An 18,848-nucleotide genomic window follows, 5' to 3' on the forward strand; every position below is an offset into this window, starting at 1 on the left:
AGAGAGAGAAACATCAATTTGTTGTTCCACTCATTTATGCATTTATTGGTTGATTCTTGTATGTGCCTTGACCCGAGCTTGAACCCCACAACCTTGGGATATAAAGACGATGTTCTAACCAAGTGAACTACTCTGCCAAGGCTCTTTTATATCTTCTTAAGTAGGAAAACATTAATAAGGTGGTTTTCCAAGACCAATTTCTGCAAGTATCATTATTTATCATTCCAAAGCATGTCTTATTGCCTACAGTGAAATATATTTTTGTGTGACTTGATTTTATTATTTTCAGTCTTATGATTATCCTTTAATTCCATCCTAACCCATTTCATTTCACATCAGCAAGAATCACCAGATAATAAGAGTAATGATGAAGATAAGATTTCTCAAACAAATAAACCACTTTCTAAGTCCCTGAAAATACTATCTAAAATAAGACAGGGATCAATTAAATAAATTAGCAAGTGAACATTGTTTTACTCAAGAATCTATTTCTAGATTATTTGATTTTTTAAAAATTTTAAAGTTTTTATTTTTTAATCTTCACCCAAATGTGTTTTACTGATATTTAGAAAGAGAGAGAGAGAGAGAGAGAGAAACATTGATGTGAAAGAGAAACATCAATTAGTGATTAGGTGATCACTAATTAGGGAATCAAACCAGCAACCTTTTTTCTTTGGTGTATGGGATGATGCTCCAACCAACTGAGCCACCCAGCCAGGACTTGATTTTTTGAATGTTGTTTTTCCATTCAATTATTTATGTCCAATTTTGGTCATCTCATTTATTACAAGTCCCTCTTCTACTAGTTGAAAAAGTATTTAAGCCTAAAATCTGTTGAAACATATTTTTAATATAACATCTAATTTAATTTTCATGTCATTCCACAGCGAATACTATTATCCCTTATTTTACATGAGGAATTTCTATCTAAGTCATTAAATAATTTTCTCAGAATAATTCTGCTATTGGGATTGACAGACCAAACTTTTAACTCAACATAGGCATACCATAAGGTTCAAATGACCATTTTGGTGCTTGTGAGCTATATTTTAAATTACAAATAAAATATTGATCGGATGAGATTATTACCCTCTAGATAACATAAACTTTATTGTGAGATTTAAAAAATTTCACTTGGCCAAAATCTTTTAGTAACAAACACACAAAAACATTAAAATAGGCATTAAACTCAGTTTTATTTCACTGAAACATGTTATATGAGTAACGTAAAGATGTGATTGTTTTTCACCAAAGTGTCTATCAATTGCCAAAGAGTTAGACATCCCCTCACACTTGTGGTCTTTTACATAATCATATCAAACACTGCAGAGGAGAATGGTGATAATCTAGGTCTAGATTAGGAAACCTTGGTTTAGTGTCTTACTTATTTCCATTTCCTCTGTACTTTGCTCCTAGTTGGTGGAATTAAAAAAGCAATGCTATAACTACTACTTTCATTATATGGTCTCCAGATGGCTGACTAAAATTTATTCCATCACCTTGAGGTTATTCAAGTTATTCCAAGCAGAACTGGAGGAGGTGGGGGTCAAATATGCAAACATAAAAGAGCTTATTTGAGGATATAAATACTTGTGCATATTGGAATCTTTGGTAGAATTGTATTTTTCTAAAATAAGAATATGGATGTTAACAAAAGGTAGATGTTAAGAGCCTTTGACTGTGTTCTGGGGTTATTTTCTTTCTTGTTTATCAGAATTTGAATCTAGGAAAGCCATATTTCCTGGTTAGATGCCTGAGTCCTGCTTGGCATATCTGATCTTCAGCAGTAGAAGAGTTATGATATCACCAAGGACATTGACTTGGCTTTTAGCTTATGTAAAAAGTATCTTTGAAAGGATATACATTTTAATAGACATCAAATAGACATTAAAAATTATAAAAGTATTTATATTAAAATCTGTTAATGTCTATTTGAATATGTATGGGGGGCATTAAGAAGAGCATTATATTTGTCTAGTTTATGTTATACTTAATAACCAAAGCAGAGATTTATATGATTAACAAAGGTAGATACTGAGTTTATATTTTAATTAGTTTAATAGGCAAAAAACTCACAAATCTAAAGGAATTTGTAAAAATATAAAACTCACTCAGCCGGCGTGGCTCAGTGGTTGAGCATCAGCCTATGAACCAGGAGGTCACGATTCCATTTCTGATCAGGGCACATGCCTGGGTTGTGGGCTCCATCCCCAGTGTGGGGTGTGCAGGAGGCAGCTGACCAGTGATTCTCTCATCATTGATGCTTCTCTCTCTCTCTCTCTCTCTCTCTCTCTCTCTCTCTCTCTCTATATATATATATATATATATATATATATATATATTCACAACAAAACCTTATTATAGCATTTAAGAAGTTCCAAATGGTTCTGAAGACAGAAGTCATGGTCATTCTCTACCTGTGTCTAAAAAAGAAATATTTGATGAATGGCCTTTTTCTGACCTTCAAGAGCACCCCTTCCACAAATCATCACATGCTCCCTATCTAACTAAATTCATTTGTATCTTAAACATGATCCCTCCTTTTGGCCAAATATTATTTCAGCTCTTTTTTTTCCTTCTTTTTTTCCCCTTTACCTGCCCACACCCCATCTCCATAACACTTTGTACCTCATTTGGTCCCTTGTCCTACCACTGTGGCTTGGCAAATCACTTTTCCCATTTGTAATATCTTCCCTTTGCACCATCCATGCATATGGTTCCTTCCTTTAAAATATAACTCTCTTCTTTGAGAAATATGTGATTCTGTTCCATTCTGTTACTTCGTCCATGCAAGCTTTTAGAAGTGTATTAACTTGGATTTGTTGGTATGTTGTCTTGAAGTATGTGCTGTCAGTTTTTTTCACCTGTTTATGTTGTATCTCCTAAAGGAGATTATAGACTCTTTAAGAGAATGTGTTCTAAAAATTGCATCCACCCTAAGTGCCTAGAACAATGTTCACCCCATAAAAGGTGCTGAAAAAAAGTTACTGCTCAATTTTTTGGCTTGCTACATTTTCTGTTCCAGGGAAACCAGTACAACATACTTTGAACATCTTTTATGTCTTTAAAATAATTATAACATGAAGCCTGCCAAATTGTAACAATTTCCACATCACTCGATTATTTATTTTAAATTGGTAGAGAATGAGTGATGACCACAAAAGTTATGCCCTTGAAGAGAGTATGGTGGTAAAATCAAATATATTACTTAATTTAAAAAAATCAAACAGGGGTGGTTAGGGTTAAGTTGAAACTTGGGTTTATTTTTAGTTCTCAAAGAGACTAGTTAGGGAGCTTCACTTGAATATCAAAGCCTCTAGCAAACTCATGATGCATTTGAAGATACATAAAGACAGATGTGATGTAAACTTTAAATTCCCACTACACATTTACAACAACTCCCATCAGTACCTACGAAAAATTAGAGCATTGGAAAATACATAAATATAGCCCATGGGGTGGGAGAAGGGGGCGGGGTGGAGAGAAGTCTCTAGATAGCTTAAGATCCAAGCGTGGAGTGTTGGTTTGTTTTCAATCCATCTGCGGGTCGCTGATTAGATTCAGCACGCTGGCCAGCTCCGCTCTCGGCGGATTTATTGGCCTAAGAGCACAGGGAGGAAGGCACCATCTGCTGCTTTTGAATTAATAGATAACTGGGAGCCAGGGATGAAGATGGTGCGATAGAGTCATCGTATTAGATGTTGATGCCAAAGAGTTTTCTTTTTCTTTTTTGGGGGGAGGGGGAGACTTTGTCTAATCTCGGGGTCCCCACGCCTCTACCCAGATCCTCCAGTGAGCTAGAATGGAGAAAGGGCTGAAAACCAGAAACCCTTCTATTTCTCTGCTTGGCTCATCACGGCAAGAAAGTGTTCCCAGTTCTTGGAATTGAAGGATCTTCATCATAGCTTTTTTTTCTACTTAAATTAGTTGAGCTGCAAGGCCGATACACAAGTCCGCCCTAAGCTGATCACTTTTATTTTAACGAAAGTGGGCGTATGTAAAGCAAATTGCTGGAGTCCGAGTTTACACAGGTGGGACACATACGCTGCCCACGCCCCAGGTGCGAAGAAGACTGGGGAAAGGAGGTAGGCGCTTTACCACACTGCATCTCGCTGGCTTTCTCTTAGTGAGACCTCTGGATTTAGCATCCTCGCTAACAAGTCATCACTGGTTAGTGTATTTCTTCCTCCCTCAAGAACTTTTGTCCGAGGGAGGGGGAGAAAGGTCGAGGCAGTGAGAGCTGAGGATCAAGGAGGAAATTGTCCACAAACGGAAGGGGGAGAAGAGGGTAGGAAAGCGTTAGGGTCCGTGCTGAAGCTCTGAGACTTTGGGGTCGCTCGCGCTCTCCTCCTCCAGCCCTCTGCAGCCACCCTTTATGCCACGGACACTGGAGAGTTAAGCCAATAAACACGTAAGCGCCGCTCCCTCCCCAATCGGCAAGTTGCCTCTTCGGCTCTTGGCTGCATCGACAGCTTGCAACACTCGGCATCTTTTCTGCAGGCGCCTCCTTCAGCGGCTGCAGATGGCATTCGGCTGCGGGCTCCGGGCTTGCCATTGACTGTCCCCTTTGCCCACCTCGGGCCCACGGACGCACCTCTCTCTTCCCTTCCTCCCCTCGCGCTCCTGGGTTTGAGCGCAGCTCCGGATCGCCGGGCGAAGGAAGCAGTCGCGGCGGCCGAGGCTGAGCTGTAGGGCGCTCGCTCCCTGATTTAGGGAGAAGCGCCCATCCGAGAGAGCCGACCCCCAGCAGCCTCCAGCGCCCCCCATCTTTTGCACCCCAAGTCGGGGCTTCAGGGACCCCCCTCTCCAGGTGACACCATGCTGGACCCTTCGTCCAGCGAAGAGGAATCGGATGAGATCGTGGAGGAGGAGAGCGGAAAGGAGGTGCTGGGCTCGGCCGCGTCCGGCGCGCGCCTGTCTCCCAGCCGCACCAGCGAGGGCTCGGGCGGCGGCGCCGGGCTGGGGGGCGGCGGCGGTGCGGGCGCCGGGGCCGGGGTAGGCGCCGGCGGCGGGGGCAGCGGCGCGAGCAGCGGCGGCGGGGCCGGAGGGCTGCAGCCCAGCAGCCGCGCCGGCGGCGGCCGGCCCTCCAGCCCCAGCCCGTCGGTGGTGAGCGAGAAGGAGAAGGAGGAGTTGGAGCGGCTGCAGAAGGAGGAAGAAGAGAGGAAGAAGCGGCTGCAGCTCTACGTGTTCGTGATGCGCTGCATCGCCTACCCCTTCAACGCCAAGCAGCCCACCGACATGGCTCGCCGGCAGCAGAAGGTAGGTGAGCCCGGGAGGCCGGGCAGCAGCGCCGGGAAGTCGCCGGGCGGGCGGGGCGAACAATGGGAGCTGGCGGCGCAGCCGGCGGGGAGGAGCTGGGGGTGGAGACCGCGCCCTGGGGAAGGGGCTGCGAGGCCCCCTTTCCGCGGCCGGGACCCCGGAGGGGCCTGGAGTGCAGCGCCGCGCTCCGGGCCTCCCCGGGAGCGCGGGATGCGAGCCTCGCAGGTCCTGCTCCGTGGCCCGGGAGGCTCTGGGAGTGACTTGCAGCCTGCGGCGCCCACAGAGGCCTGGCTTGCTCGCGGGCTCCCGGCACTCTCTGGCGGCGGGCGGCGGCTCTCTGCTCCAGGCCCGCCCTCCTGGGCGTGCGCTCGCCCGGCGGGGGCGCCAGCAGGTGGGGGCGCCCGAGTGGAGCCAGCAGAGCGCCTCTGTGCAGCGCTTGGCTCTCGGAAGCTGAGAGCCACCGCCGGGCGGAAGAAAGCAAGCTCGGAAGGCGAAGCTTCCAGTCTCACCGGGAAGGGCACCCTCCTGCCTCCCCCGGGTCAGCAGATCGCGACTGGGGTTGCCTAAGGGCCCTGGGGCACCGCTTCCCTAGGTGCCCTCCAATCCCCGTCCTCTTCCTCACTAACCCCAAAGCAGGGGCACCCCCTCTGGTCCTTCTGCCCGGGTCAGGCCCTCTACCTTCCCCCCTATGACCCTCTTTTCCTCCCAAGGTGACATCGCCGCGACCTTCTGGCTTTCCGAGGCCCTCAATGCCTGGCCGCCGCTGGCCCCTTAAAATGCTCCAGCAAAAAGCCTCGCAATTATAAGCTTGAGAAGCTTTCTGTGTCTGAGGTTGGAGCTAGGTTGAGGCGGCTGCGGGCCGCCTTTGATGTGAAAAAAGCGCCTATTTCTATCTACTGTTCTCCAGCCAGAGAAAGGAGGGGGGTGGCGCCTGCAGGAGGAGGGGCAAGAGGGGAAGGAAGGGGTCAGCGCTCAGGTGGAGTGAGTCAGTGAAGAAAGTCAGCGATGTGTTTTGTCTCCTCCCTCCGTGAATGTGCAGCACGTGAGCTCTCAGAACAGCCAGTGAAGGCCCCGAAGGGCGCTGTGCGAAGCCAGCCCCAGCCCCATCGAGGTTGTGAGACCAGTTTCTTAAAATAGTGAATTTCTGGTTGCTGCCAGTTAAGACCGAATTTTATATTGCTGTAGTAGAGTCTGAGGTTTTCCTATATCTATCCACCCTTATCTTGAGTGAGCCCAGGTTTCTCTGTTTGCTTTGCTTACATAGGTACACACACCAGCCAGCACTGATGATTTATTTCAGCTAGCTCAAGCTTGCGGACCAGTTTTATTAAAAATAAAACTCATTTCCTGGTTGAGAAATAGCAGGTGGACTATACACACTCCATTCTCCACCCCCATCACTAGCTCCTTGCTTTTTCAACCTGTGTTTGGGACTACATTAGAGCAAAAGTATCCTCAGAACAGCAAAAGTTTCTTGGATATTTTTTTTAATATTGGGTGAGGGGTCCACACATGGGGCCTGATATTTCAGGTTTCAGTTTGGAATTATTATGGTAACTGTCTTTATAGCAGGGGAAATTCCATCTTTAAAATCTATCCCATTAATAAATCACCAACAATCAAAGATGTCCTAGTTATTTGGCAATGAAAACTGTTGTGATTTACAGAAAAAAATAAGAAACAAACTTCCCTTTATCAATCAAAAGGCTCTTGCGCTGTCCTTTAAATAGATGCTGACATCCAGCACTAGAATGAGAGAAATCTGTTCTCACAGAGACCCAGTTCTAAACAACAGTCGGCCAACTGAGAAAGATTATCAGGAGGCTCAAGTCTTCTCATCTGATTGTACCTTTTATCTGAATCCATTCAAAGCTGTGCTTTTGAGGAGCGAGAGGGTTTTGTTTTTACACATGACCTTAACATCAGAGAGACTACAAAACAGATTGATAACACTGGTATTTGGTCAAACTATTTTTAGTTATTGCAACAAATTAGTGCTAATACACATCCTAGCAAAGCTGCCTCAGGACTGTTGGCTGTCTTAGGAAGCTGAGTATCTATCTTCTTATTATAAGAAAAGCCAAACTTTCCCATTGCTATATCTTTGTTTTTAGAGTCTTTCTGGAATAGGGTGTTTTGCCATTTTTTTTTTTCTCCCAGTAGAAAGCTTGGAACTTTGAATGAAATAATAATTTTAAAAAAAGAATCCCGGCCAGTGTTGCTCAGTGGTTGAATGTTGACCCATGAAACAGGAGGTTCCCCAGTTAGATTTTTGGTCAGGGCACATGCCTGTGTTGCAAGCTTGATTCCCAGTAGGGGACATAGGGGAGGCAGTTGATTGATGTTTCTCTCTCATCCATGTTTTCACCTCTCTGTCCTTCTCTCTTTCTCTCTAAAATCAATTTAAAAAAATTAAAAAAACATTTTAAATGACCTATCATTGAAAGTAACTAAAATTTGCATAATTACTGTGGTAAAATTCAAATCCAACAAATAAGATTGATGAACTAAAATTAGTCTTGGAGAAATATAAAAAAGTTGTTAACTAAATATGAGTTTGTAGTAGACTGGATATGAATGAACTAGAATTGATGTAGAGAAAGGGAATAGAGTGACATGGAGGGAGGGAAAGAAAACTGCCTATGAAAAAGAGATGCTGAATTGGGGAAAAGAAGAGATCATTTCAAATCCTCATACTATGTGCCTTCAACTTAGACAATGTTATATGTCAATTATCTCAATAAAGCTGGGGATAAAAATAAGATCATATCATACTGCATATAATGCACATTACAAAACCAAAGAATCTATATTTATAATACTGGCAACCATTTTTCAAGCGCCTACTATGTGCAGGGCACTTCACTTCCGTCATATTTAAAATTAGACTTTATTTTTTAGAAGTTTTAGATTTACTAAAATCTTGAGAAAACTGTACAGAAAGTTTCGATATAACCCTCACCTAGTTTCCCCCATTATTGATATTTTACTGTAATATGGTACATCTGTTACAACAAAAAACCCATATTGATACTTACTATTAACTAAAATATATAGTTTATTCAGATTTTCTTAGTTTTTACCTAAATTTCCTTTTCTGTTCTTAGGTCATTTTAAATTAACCCCAACAACATAAGGGTAACCATCCTCATTTTTAGAAGGGAAAACAGACTGAGAGAGGTTTTGTAATTTTCCTAAAGCACTGTGCAAATATGTGAAAGAGTGGGGACTGAAGCACGGGGCATTCTGATTCCAAATCCTATCTTTTTAATAAGCAACACTGGCCAGAAATATTCTAAAGTGAAAAACAGAACCCTAGCATCCTGAGAACATATGTGTACTTCTTACCCAGAGTTATTTCTTTTTGAGTTGAGAGAGGCCTACACGTCTTCCTCAGGGCATCTATCATGTCCAGTGGTCCCCTCTGATCCACAGCATAAGTTCCAAGGCGTCCAGGGGATGCCTGAAACCACTTATGGTACCAAACCCTATATGTAATTTGTTTTTCCTATACATACATTCCTATGGTAACATTTAATTTGTAAATTAGGCACAATAAAGATTAACAGCAATAAATAAAAATAAAGTACAACAGTTTTAAGTTATGCAAATGGCTTTGGGGTCATATTAAGTAAAAGTGTTACTTGAACATAAGCACTGTGAAACCATGACTGTCAATCTGATAACCTAGGCATTCCCAAGTGACTAATGGAGAGGTGGCATACACAGCCTGGATAAGCTGGACAAGGGGCGATTTACAGGGGATGGAAAGGGGTGACATGAAATTAACATGCTACTCACAGAAAGGCACACAATTTAAAACATGAATTATTTATTCATGGAATTTTCCATTTAATATTTTTGGACCATGGTTGACCACAGGTAGCTGAAACCACAAATAAGGGGGGACTACATGGGCAATATATACATTTAGGTACTAACCTCATAAAGAATATGAAGGAGAGGAATGTTAGCTGATAAATCTGAACACCAGATAGTTGTCAGTCTTTCTATGTGGTTCGAACTAAAAAAAAAAAAAAAAAAAAAAAAAAAAAAAAGTATTTTAGCTCCGAAGACCAACAGGGAAGGAGCAGAGGCTGAAGGTGCTGTTGCTGGATAATTCTGATAGTTAACTACTTTGGTTTTACTTTTACTGGAAAAAAGAGTTCCGGGGCATTCTAACAATTGTCCCAGTTAAAAGATGAGACTTTAAGCAGACTATGTGAAAACATAGTGTATCATTTATAGGTGTATTTTTCTGGTACTGCTATGAATCTAAATATAACATGCTGGTAATGATAATTTATGACCAAAATAAAAACCTGACCATCATACAGGCACAGTGTACCATGTTTCAGGAGCTCAAAAATGATGATCTGAAAGACAGTTCTGTGCTTAGTTTTCTTCTTTTGTCAAAATGCAGAGTGAATACCTAGAAGTTGGCATGGCAAAGTGACACCATATGTTTGTAAATTCTGTAGTGGCGGTGATGGGTGGCTGCCTCCTGTGAAATAGCTACTATGATATTACTGTGGGAATGTAAAAGAAGGCACTGTAAACAGTTGTGTACTGTTTAGATGGATGTAACCCACTTTTTAAAAAGTGGATAGGAATTATTTATAATGCCTGGATTACAAATGTCCAAAATGAATATTGTGTGCATGTGTAGGTTTGTGTACATGTGTGTCTATGTGTGTGTATGTATGTATATGCTGAGAAAAAGAGGCAACCCTAAAATTATGCTTATTCTATATGAACTCCCATATCATTCAGGAGGACTTTAGACCAGGTGAGCTGTAAGTTCAAACTACTCACTTCCATGCAATTTAGCTTATATCTTGCCATGAAAGTATGACTAACGTTGAATCACTGTTAGCCATAGAAATTCATCTTTATTCACTTACTTGACCTTGTTAGCTGGTCATGACTCAGGAGCCTATACCTTTCATAAAATTTAAGACCTACTGCTAGTTAACTATATATATATTTAATTAAGTTTATTAGGGTGAAATTGGTCAACATGATCATATTGTATTTTAAGTCAATACTAGTGATTCATCCATTCAGATATGTTTTGAGGCATTTGGATTAGCTCCACTACTCAGAATTCTTAAGGGTTGCTTAGTCAGTGCAATATATGATTTGCATTTCAGAAAATAAATACTTTAATCTTTGAGAAAACAAAGTGACTGTTAAACCAGACTGCTTTTAAAATAATTACATGTTTCTCGCTTCATCAAGGAAAAGATGCATTCTTTAAATATGCTTTTTGGCACCCCCACCCTGCACACCTCCTCGGTGCAATAGCCAGGAACTGTTATGCAGTGGTAGCGGCAGAGGCATTCTGAAGATGCGAAACACTGTAAAAGTAATAAGAGAGGCTCTTGCTTCATTACACATTTGGAATAGCCTTCTGATTCTCTAAAAACTGGACTGAAGAACAAAGGAAATTAAATATTTCATTCCAGAAGGATTGTACTGTGTAAAGTGGTAAAAGTCAAATGATTCAGAGATCTTTCCCCTCTAAAGGCAAATTTAATACACAATAATAGGCTATACATGAAAATATACTCAGTACTTGTGAATTGGAGCTAGGTGTCTTTACAACTTAAGCTGGAGTGATCAGGAAAGTTCTAGTAACTTAGAACTAAGTTTTAAGTATGTGTTCTCCTTGCACTAAGCACTCTCCCAGGCTTGGTGGCTGAACCAGAAGATACCTGTGAGATATGCATCTGAATTGGGAATCTATGTTCTAGTTTGGAAGATAACATATAAGCTGATAATTAGAAAGTGTTTAATTAAGATGCGGATGACAATGCAAAAGTAGTGGAAAGATATGCATGCCCACACAGGATTGGATTTAATAGTAGGAACATATTCATTGAGGAAGTTAGATCTTAAAGAATTTGTATGACTTGTAAGCATAAGGAAAGACAGGAATTCCAGTCTGGAGAAGAGCATGAGATAGCAGAAGTATGGAAAGGAGTCATTGCTTGTGGGACACTATTAGTCTGATTCTTTTGGCTCCAAGCGACAGAAACTAACTCAAGAAGAAAATAATGGGAAGGGGACAGATTTATTAGTGCATGTAATTAGAAAATCCAGTACAGAGGTGACTGCAAGAATGGCTGCATCTAAGAGTTCAAATTACTTCCTCAACAGAATAAGAAAGCTGGCTGATGATGGAAAATGATGTATAATAAAACCTGTGTCTGAGCTCAAACTCTGCAACTTGATTGTAGGCGAGTCATCCTCTGTCTCTGTTGTCATCTGTCATGTAGAGATGCGGGATGGAGAAGCTTCAGATATTGTCTAATGTCCCCTCTATATATAATAATTGATCATTTTTTTCTGGACAATGAGGTTACTTATTACCAAAACTTACAATTTCATTTAAACTTGTATTTGGTATGTTTTTACATTACAAAATAAGGCAGTATCTTCAAAGAATCTGAGGGGGGTTGGAAATGAAGTTAGAGTTCCCTTTGTCCAGCTATCTGATTTTCAGACAAGGAGGTGAGATCTTAAAAGGTTACAAGACCACAGACTACATGAAAGATTATAAGCTGTGGCCTGTGACCTGAAAGTGATCCACAATTGTATTTTGTTTTTTCTACAATGAATTTTTTTAATTTTTAAAATTAGTTATTGGAATTTAAAATTATTAAAATATTTCACATTTTAAAAATCTGTATTTCTGGCTACTCTTATAATGGGAAGATATAGCAAAGCTGGGCCTAAGCTTTCATGAGTTTGCAAAAAGCAATAGAAATAAGATTACCAAGACATTACTTAAATACTAGTTGTGACATGTTGATCACTTTTAACTAAAACTATGCTTGTTCTAAGATATATATATATATACATATATATATACACACACACTGAGTGGCCAGATTATTATGATCTCTGAATGCATAATCTGGCCACTCAGTGTGTATGTGTGTGTGTGTGTGTGTGTATGTGTGTGTGTGTGTGTGTATGTGTATATATATATATATATATACATATATATATATATATATATGGTATCCCTCTTAGAACAAGCATAGTTTTAGTTAAAAGTGATCAACGTGCCACTACTAATATTTATATAGTAGTATATATATATATATATATATATATTAGAGACCCAGTGCATGAATTTGTGCATGGGTGAGGTCCAGCCAGCCTGGCCAGGGGGAGGGGACATGGGTGGTTGGCCGGCCTGCCTGCTGGTCGAACTCCTGGTTGAGGGGACAATTTGCATATTAACCTTTTATTATATAGGATATACACTGAGTGGCCAGATTATTATGCATTCAGAGATCATAATAATCTGGCCACTCAGTGTGTGTGTATATATATATGTGTGTGTGTGTGTGTGTATATATATATATATATATATATATATATATATATATATATATATATACACACACACACACACACACACACATGCTAGGACTATCTGGTTCTTGCCAACAACATCACAACATCTCTTCTCGGCTGCACAGATATTGATGGTCTGACCTTGGCACCTATAAGGCATCCAAAAAGAGAAACTGGAATTTGGAACTCTGTTCCTGTTTCTGGCAACAGTTTCCATGTTAGGATCAGATTTATCTTTTCTGCAGAATCGGAGAGCTTATGATCAGAATTACTTTGTTACTTTTTCATTTCTCAGTCCAAGCATGTGATAGAATTACTTCTCTGTCAATAGCAGGTAAAGAAAGGGGAATGAGGTTATTCAGTGGGTTGAGTTCTGATCATTGTTTTTGACAGATGATGGACAGTGAGGAACAGTAGCTAAGAGCATAGACTCTGAAACTCAAATGCCTTGGTTTGCTTCTTGGCTATCTGCCTAACTGGCTGTGTGATACTGGCCAACTTAACATCTCTATGACTCAGTTTACTCAATAAAATGGAGGTAGTAGTGGTGTCTTCTTCACTGGGTACTTGTGAAAATTAAGATTATACAGTAAAGGTCTTAAAGCAATATCTGGCATGTGGTAAATGTTATGTGTTGTTATTGCTAAGTTGGTATGTACAATGTTGTTTTATTTTTATTGGTGAAAGGATTAAAAAGTGTAATATATGTGACGTACTGACCATAGCAAGCCTTGTTTGTTATTGCTGTCATCATTGTAATAATCATCATTATTGCTATGATAAGCAGACTTGCAAGGTAGTGGATATGATTATAGCATTGTCTATGAAACAAATGAGGTAGAAGGTACGATGCACCCCTATTCCTCTTTTGTTGAGACATTTCACTAACTTTGCAGTCTCTGGTACAAATCCCTGGTCAGTTTTGTGACCTGGAGGCTATGTGACCTTGGACATATTTTCCAATCTCTTTAAGTCTTAGTTTCCCCATCTGTAAAATGGGGGGAAATAATATTGAGTGTTACAAGAAAAAAAAGCATGTTAATTGCTTAACAAGTCCTTAATACGGGGTAAATGTTGAGCAAATGTTATCTGCAACAGTTAAAATAGTCTTCTTGCATTTTTGTCCATCAAAGGCCCCAATGCTATTTTATACTATAATTTCTTATTTTAGAACATCTTTCTCACCTTTTTCCCCTGACTTGCTCTTGTTTGTCCTTTAATTAATTCAGGTATTATCTCCTTCAAAAACCTTACCAAACCTTTATATTGGACTAAAAGTTCCCATAACTCCCTGGTTCATGCCCATGTTACATCCTGTACACTATAATTAACTATCCTTTTGTGTGGATTCATCTCTTCCACTAGATTGTAACAACCTCAAAGACATGGACCACACTTTATTACTTCTCGATTCCTCATCTCCCAAAACAGTGCCTGTCACATAGTAGGTGCTTGTAAAAATTCCAACTGTTTAAACTCTGGGCTTTATTTCCCAAGGAGGTTCCAGGAGAGGAAGTGGAGTCATAAATACAATCTGCCTCTATTAAAAAAAAATGACTTATTTACTTTTATCAAAACTTCTCAGTGGAAAACATGAAAGGTAAATAAATTACCAAATGATTTCAAAATTATTTATGTTGCAGAAACATACCGTCAATCACTTCCCAACTTAGCTTCTTTATACCAACAACTGATTAATTTCTAGATTCATTACAAAGAAAAGTCTTCTTTCAAAAACCATAAGCAATTATGAATTTCTTGCAATGGCTGAATCCCAGTTGAATTTGAATCACTATAGTGCATGTTTAAGTGGCCAACATTAAGTCAGGAAGAGCCCAGGTGAGAATAGAATCTTTATATTGGAAATATGTTCTTTAGGATGTTTTATTTGCTTTAGCTCTTTATGAAGGAAAATAAGGCAGTCACAGTATTATATTGAAAGTTAGGTGTTTTTAATATTATCAGTCTCAATGTTGCCGAAGTTATAGAATAGAACCTATAAGTTCTATATATTTAGACTTAAGTAAATATGCTGCTTTTCTCTAATTTTATTCTCTGTGGGGTTTTGGCACTATTTTATCTCTTACATTGGAGGTCTTTTATGATTGTAGTTGGGATATAAATAAATATTAACTATGGCATACTGTATTGGATAGGGGAATAAGAATATGATGGGTGTGAAATAGCTATAAAAAAGTAAAACTGCTTAGGTATGGATTTTTCTGATGCCTTTAGTCAAAGGGAAAATTATCTCATTTCTTTCATTTTAACAAGCAGAGGAAACACTGAGAAGTTTAAAAAATAAATTGAATTATCAATCCCCAAGTGTTCCATGCTTCCAGCTACTGTTCTAAAATTGAGAGCTATAGAGTAAACTGACAATGTGTTGTTAATAGTAATGATACTGATAATGATAATTGATAACGTATTATACAACAGCCAATGGGAGGAAAATATCAGCCTGTCATATGGTGTTTCTCAGTAGCTCTCATGTGCAGTAGTAAAGTTTGGAGAGATTTTGAAGTTAACTTTTAAAAATTATTCCTACGTGTTCCAGGAGCACATGCCCAGTTTCCAACCAGAGGCTGCAGTGCTTTCAAAAAATACAATAGGATTTTGGCAAACATGTGGAGTGGTACAGCGAATCTACTGTGCCACTTAGGAAAGCAAACGATAAACATTGAAAATTTTTGCAAATAATTATGCCTTCTGTTGCCCATTCAGGAAAACAGCCTTTTGGTGTGGATGATAGGCATGGAGTTGTTTAAGCAAAATGAGTTAAAACATATCTTGAACATCTACTTTGGCGATTTTTCTGACAAGTACAGCAACTGTTGTCTATATGGCAGAGTGTCATAACATACTCTGTTCAAAACATTTCTTAGGGGCTCTTCCATATTCAATTTTTGTTTGTTACACATATCAGACAACATTGTTTTGAGCTACTTATACATATAAGAAACTCACTAAATCCTGTGGGCAAAATATGCAAAGGCACTTTAGACAGTCTTCCTGATTTCCAAAAACCTATCCATCTGGTTGAGAAGTTGAGGTGCACCAACTTAGAACACACCTTGTACTGTAAGTCAGGGTGTCATGAGTATCCGAATCTTAAATATTGGTGTTCTTCGGGTCTCCATCCTTGGCTCTTGTTATGAGTTGTTTGTGTCTGCCCCCCGCCCCCAAATCCATATGTCTAAGTCTTAACACCCTTCCTTCAAAATATGACCTTATATGGAAACAAGTTCTTGGCAGATGTAATTGTTAAAGAAAAAGTTGTTAGGACCCTAATCCATTATGCCTGGCGTCCTTATTGAATAGGAAAATTTAATATAGACATGCACATAGGGAGAACACCATGGGAAAAAGAAGGCATACATTGGAGTGACACTTCTACAAGCAAGGGACACCAAAGATTGCCAGAAAACCACCAGAAGCTAAGGGGAAGGTAGGTATGGGATATATTCTTCCTCAGAGCCCCCAGAAAGAACCAACCCTGCCTACACCTTGATCTCAAATTTCTAGGCTCCAGAACTGTAAGAAAATAAATTGCTGTTGTTAAAATCACCTGGTCTGTGGCACTTTGTTACAACAGCCCTAGTAAACCAATATAGCCCTCTTTTCATCTCTATGCTGTCTCTCAGCAACCTCACCTCTGAACAATGGTGGTAGCTACTAACATTTCTACGTTTCCATCCTCAGTGATCTCCAGCACAGTTCTCTCATGAGACCTCAAACCCATATATTTAGTCATTTACATCAGTGCTGCTGAAGGTGTGATCTCGGACTGGTCCTAGTCATGGGTCTATAAGAAGGTAAGGAACTTGCATTCAAATGCAAATCAACTCTGCTCTCTTCAGGAAAGTCTCCTTACAAAAAATCATCAGTTGGATAGCTTAGTGATGAAGTTGATGTAATTTCCTGCACTAGAACTTTATCTTGGTGAAGACCAATAAAAACAGTTCACAGACTGGACAGGTTTACAGACTAGGAAGAGCACTGACCTCTAGGACACCTCCCCATGGAAGTCTTCAGACCACTCAATATAGAACTTTTCACCCCTTCTCTTTTCTAATTCAGCAAAGACACATGTATTGTCTTATGGTTGTGGAGTACCGTTCTGGTGCTACTATATAAGCAAGGCAGAAATGCAAAACTCCACTTAAAACCTTTACTGTTGCTCATCCTCACCACTAAAGGGTGCACATGTCCTGTTGATGTTCCTGCTGAGAAAATTTTCTTCTCTTTCTCCTCTTCTTCTTCTTCATCACTTGTGCCCTGCTTTGGGTCCTTATGACTATTTACATGGACTGTTGAGGTAACCTTCTAACTGTTCTCCCTGCCTCCTTTCTTGCATACATTTCATCTAGCTTCCAGAGTGATCATTCTGAAGCAAAAATTTAATCACGACCTTTCCCTGCTCAGAATTCTTATGTAGCTTTGAGTTGCATGCACAGGATAAACTCTAAACTCATTGGCATAGTATAATTGCATCCTATTATACCATCCAGCCTCAACTCCTGCAATTTTGTACACAACCTCAGCTTCAGCCCATTAAATCACGTAACATTCCTACACTGTTGTATACTGTTTTGTGTGCCACGTTGTCTTTGCACATGCTGTTTCTCCTGTGTGAAAAGCCCTTCCTACCTTGTCTTCCATCATTCTCCTAGGTAGACAATGGCACTCATCCTATATAATAGAGTGGTGATATGCAAATTGACCATCACGCCTTCACAAGATGGCTGGCTATGACCAGGCCAGCAGGGAGGTTAGTGAAGGAGGACCAAATGACTGAACAAGCAGGCTGCATGGGCGACCAGGCCAGCGGGGGTGCTGTGAGGGGTGACCAGACCAGCAGGGATGGGCAGTTGGGGGCGACCAGGCCAGCAGGCAGGTGAGCAGTTAGGAGCCAGCAGTCCCAGACTGTGAGAGGGATGTCCGACTGCCGGTTTAGGTCCGATCCCAGGGATTGGGCCTAAACCAGCAGTCAGACATCCCCCAAGGGGTTCTGGATTGGAGAGGGTGCCGGCTGGGCTGAGGGGACCCTTCCCCCCCAATGCATGAATTTCATGCACTGGGCCTCTAGTTCATTATAAAGAACAGGACTGCCCTGACCGGTTTGGCTCGGTGGATAGAGCATCGGCCTGCGGACTGAAGGGTCCCGGGTTTGATTCTGGTCAAGGGCACGTACCTTGATTGTGGGCAGGAGGCAGCTGATTGATGTTTCTCTCTCATTGATGTTTCTAACTCTCTATCCCTCACCCTCTCTGTAAAAAATCAATAAAATATATTAAAAAAAAAAAAACAGAACTAAATAGTGAGTATTGGATGTTTACTTAGACAGGTACCATTCTATACATTCATAAATCTTAGCTCATTTAATCCTCACAGTAATTCTATAAGATAGGTACTAATCATCTCAATTCTACAGATAAAAAAAAACCAAAAAACAAGAGGCAAAGCAGTTAAACTTGCCTTGGACATATACATTTAGTCAGTGGTAGAGCTGGGTTGGGGCCCAGGCAGTCTCATGCCATCATGCACTTTTAACCATGTGCTATATTTACTACATTAGGGCATTGAGCACACCTTACTACATTGTATACTTGTTTCTTTCTCCTAACTCTACAGAGATGATTTCATTTAGTATCCCCTGGTGCCTGATGGATAGCATACCACCTAATAGGTGCTCAAAAAAATAGTTGGTGCACAAATTCATGACTATTTAGAGAACAGCAATTTCTCACCATTTATGCATGTTCATTAAGATGATCTCATTTCTTCTTTAAAGCAACCTTTTTTAGTAGATGGGGCAGGAACTCTAAAATCATGTTTTGTTATAGGCAAAAGTGAGGTGCAGAGAGGTCCCACTGGCTGGACAGAACTACAGAACTTCCACCTGGGCCTCCTAAATCCATGTAGGGCTTCCTACTGTGCAGTCAGGTTCAGATTCATGCTAAGTATGGCCAGGCCATTGCTGACTTTTGAAGGTCAGAACACACTTTCAGAAGGTCCACCTCAGCTCGTAGCAAACATGTGCCTCTCATCTCACATCCACTATCTTTTTTGTTATGAAAAAATTGGGAAATTTTTTAATCTTTGGAAACTATTTGTCTACATAACTTGGTTAATAAATGACTATGATATCTGAAGAATCATGGTGTATTCACAGGAATCCTTGTGAACTGAAAAAAAAATCTCATCAATTGTTTTCG

At 40.5% G+C, this 18,848-nt stretch overlaps 1 protein-coding gene across 16 annotated transcripts in view; it reads left to right on the top strand.

The window, feature by feature from the left end:
• The first annotated feature begins 3,920 nt into the window (after positions 1-3,920).
• Positions 3,921-18,848, top strand: part of CADPS (calcium dependent secretion activator) — a 459,193-nt gene continuing 444,265 nt past the window's right edge. For all 16 annotated transcript variants that reach the window (XM_080671526.1, XM_080671528.1, XM_080671527.1 and 13 more), the window contains exon 1: positions 3,921-5,259. In XM_080671526.1, coding sequence (XP_080527652.1) covers positions 4,819-5,259 — 441 coding nt within the window. In that variant the 5' untranslated portion in view covers positions 3,921-4,818. The remainder of the gene's footprint in view (positions 5,260-18,848) is intronic.

The sequence above is a fragment of the Plecotus auritus genome, assembly GCF_963455305.1.
Source record: "Plecotus auritus genome assembly, chromosome: 6".
Classification (NCBI taxonomy): domain Eukaryota; kingdom Metazoa; phylum Chordata; class Mammalia; order Chiroptera; family Vespertilionidae; genus Plecotus; species Plecotus auritus.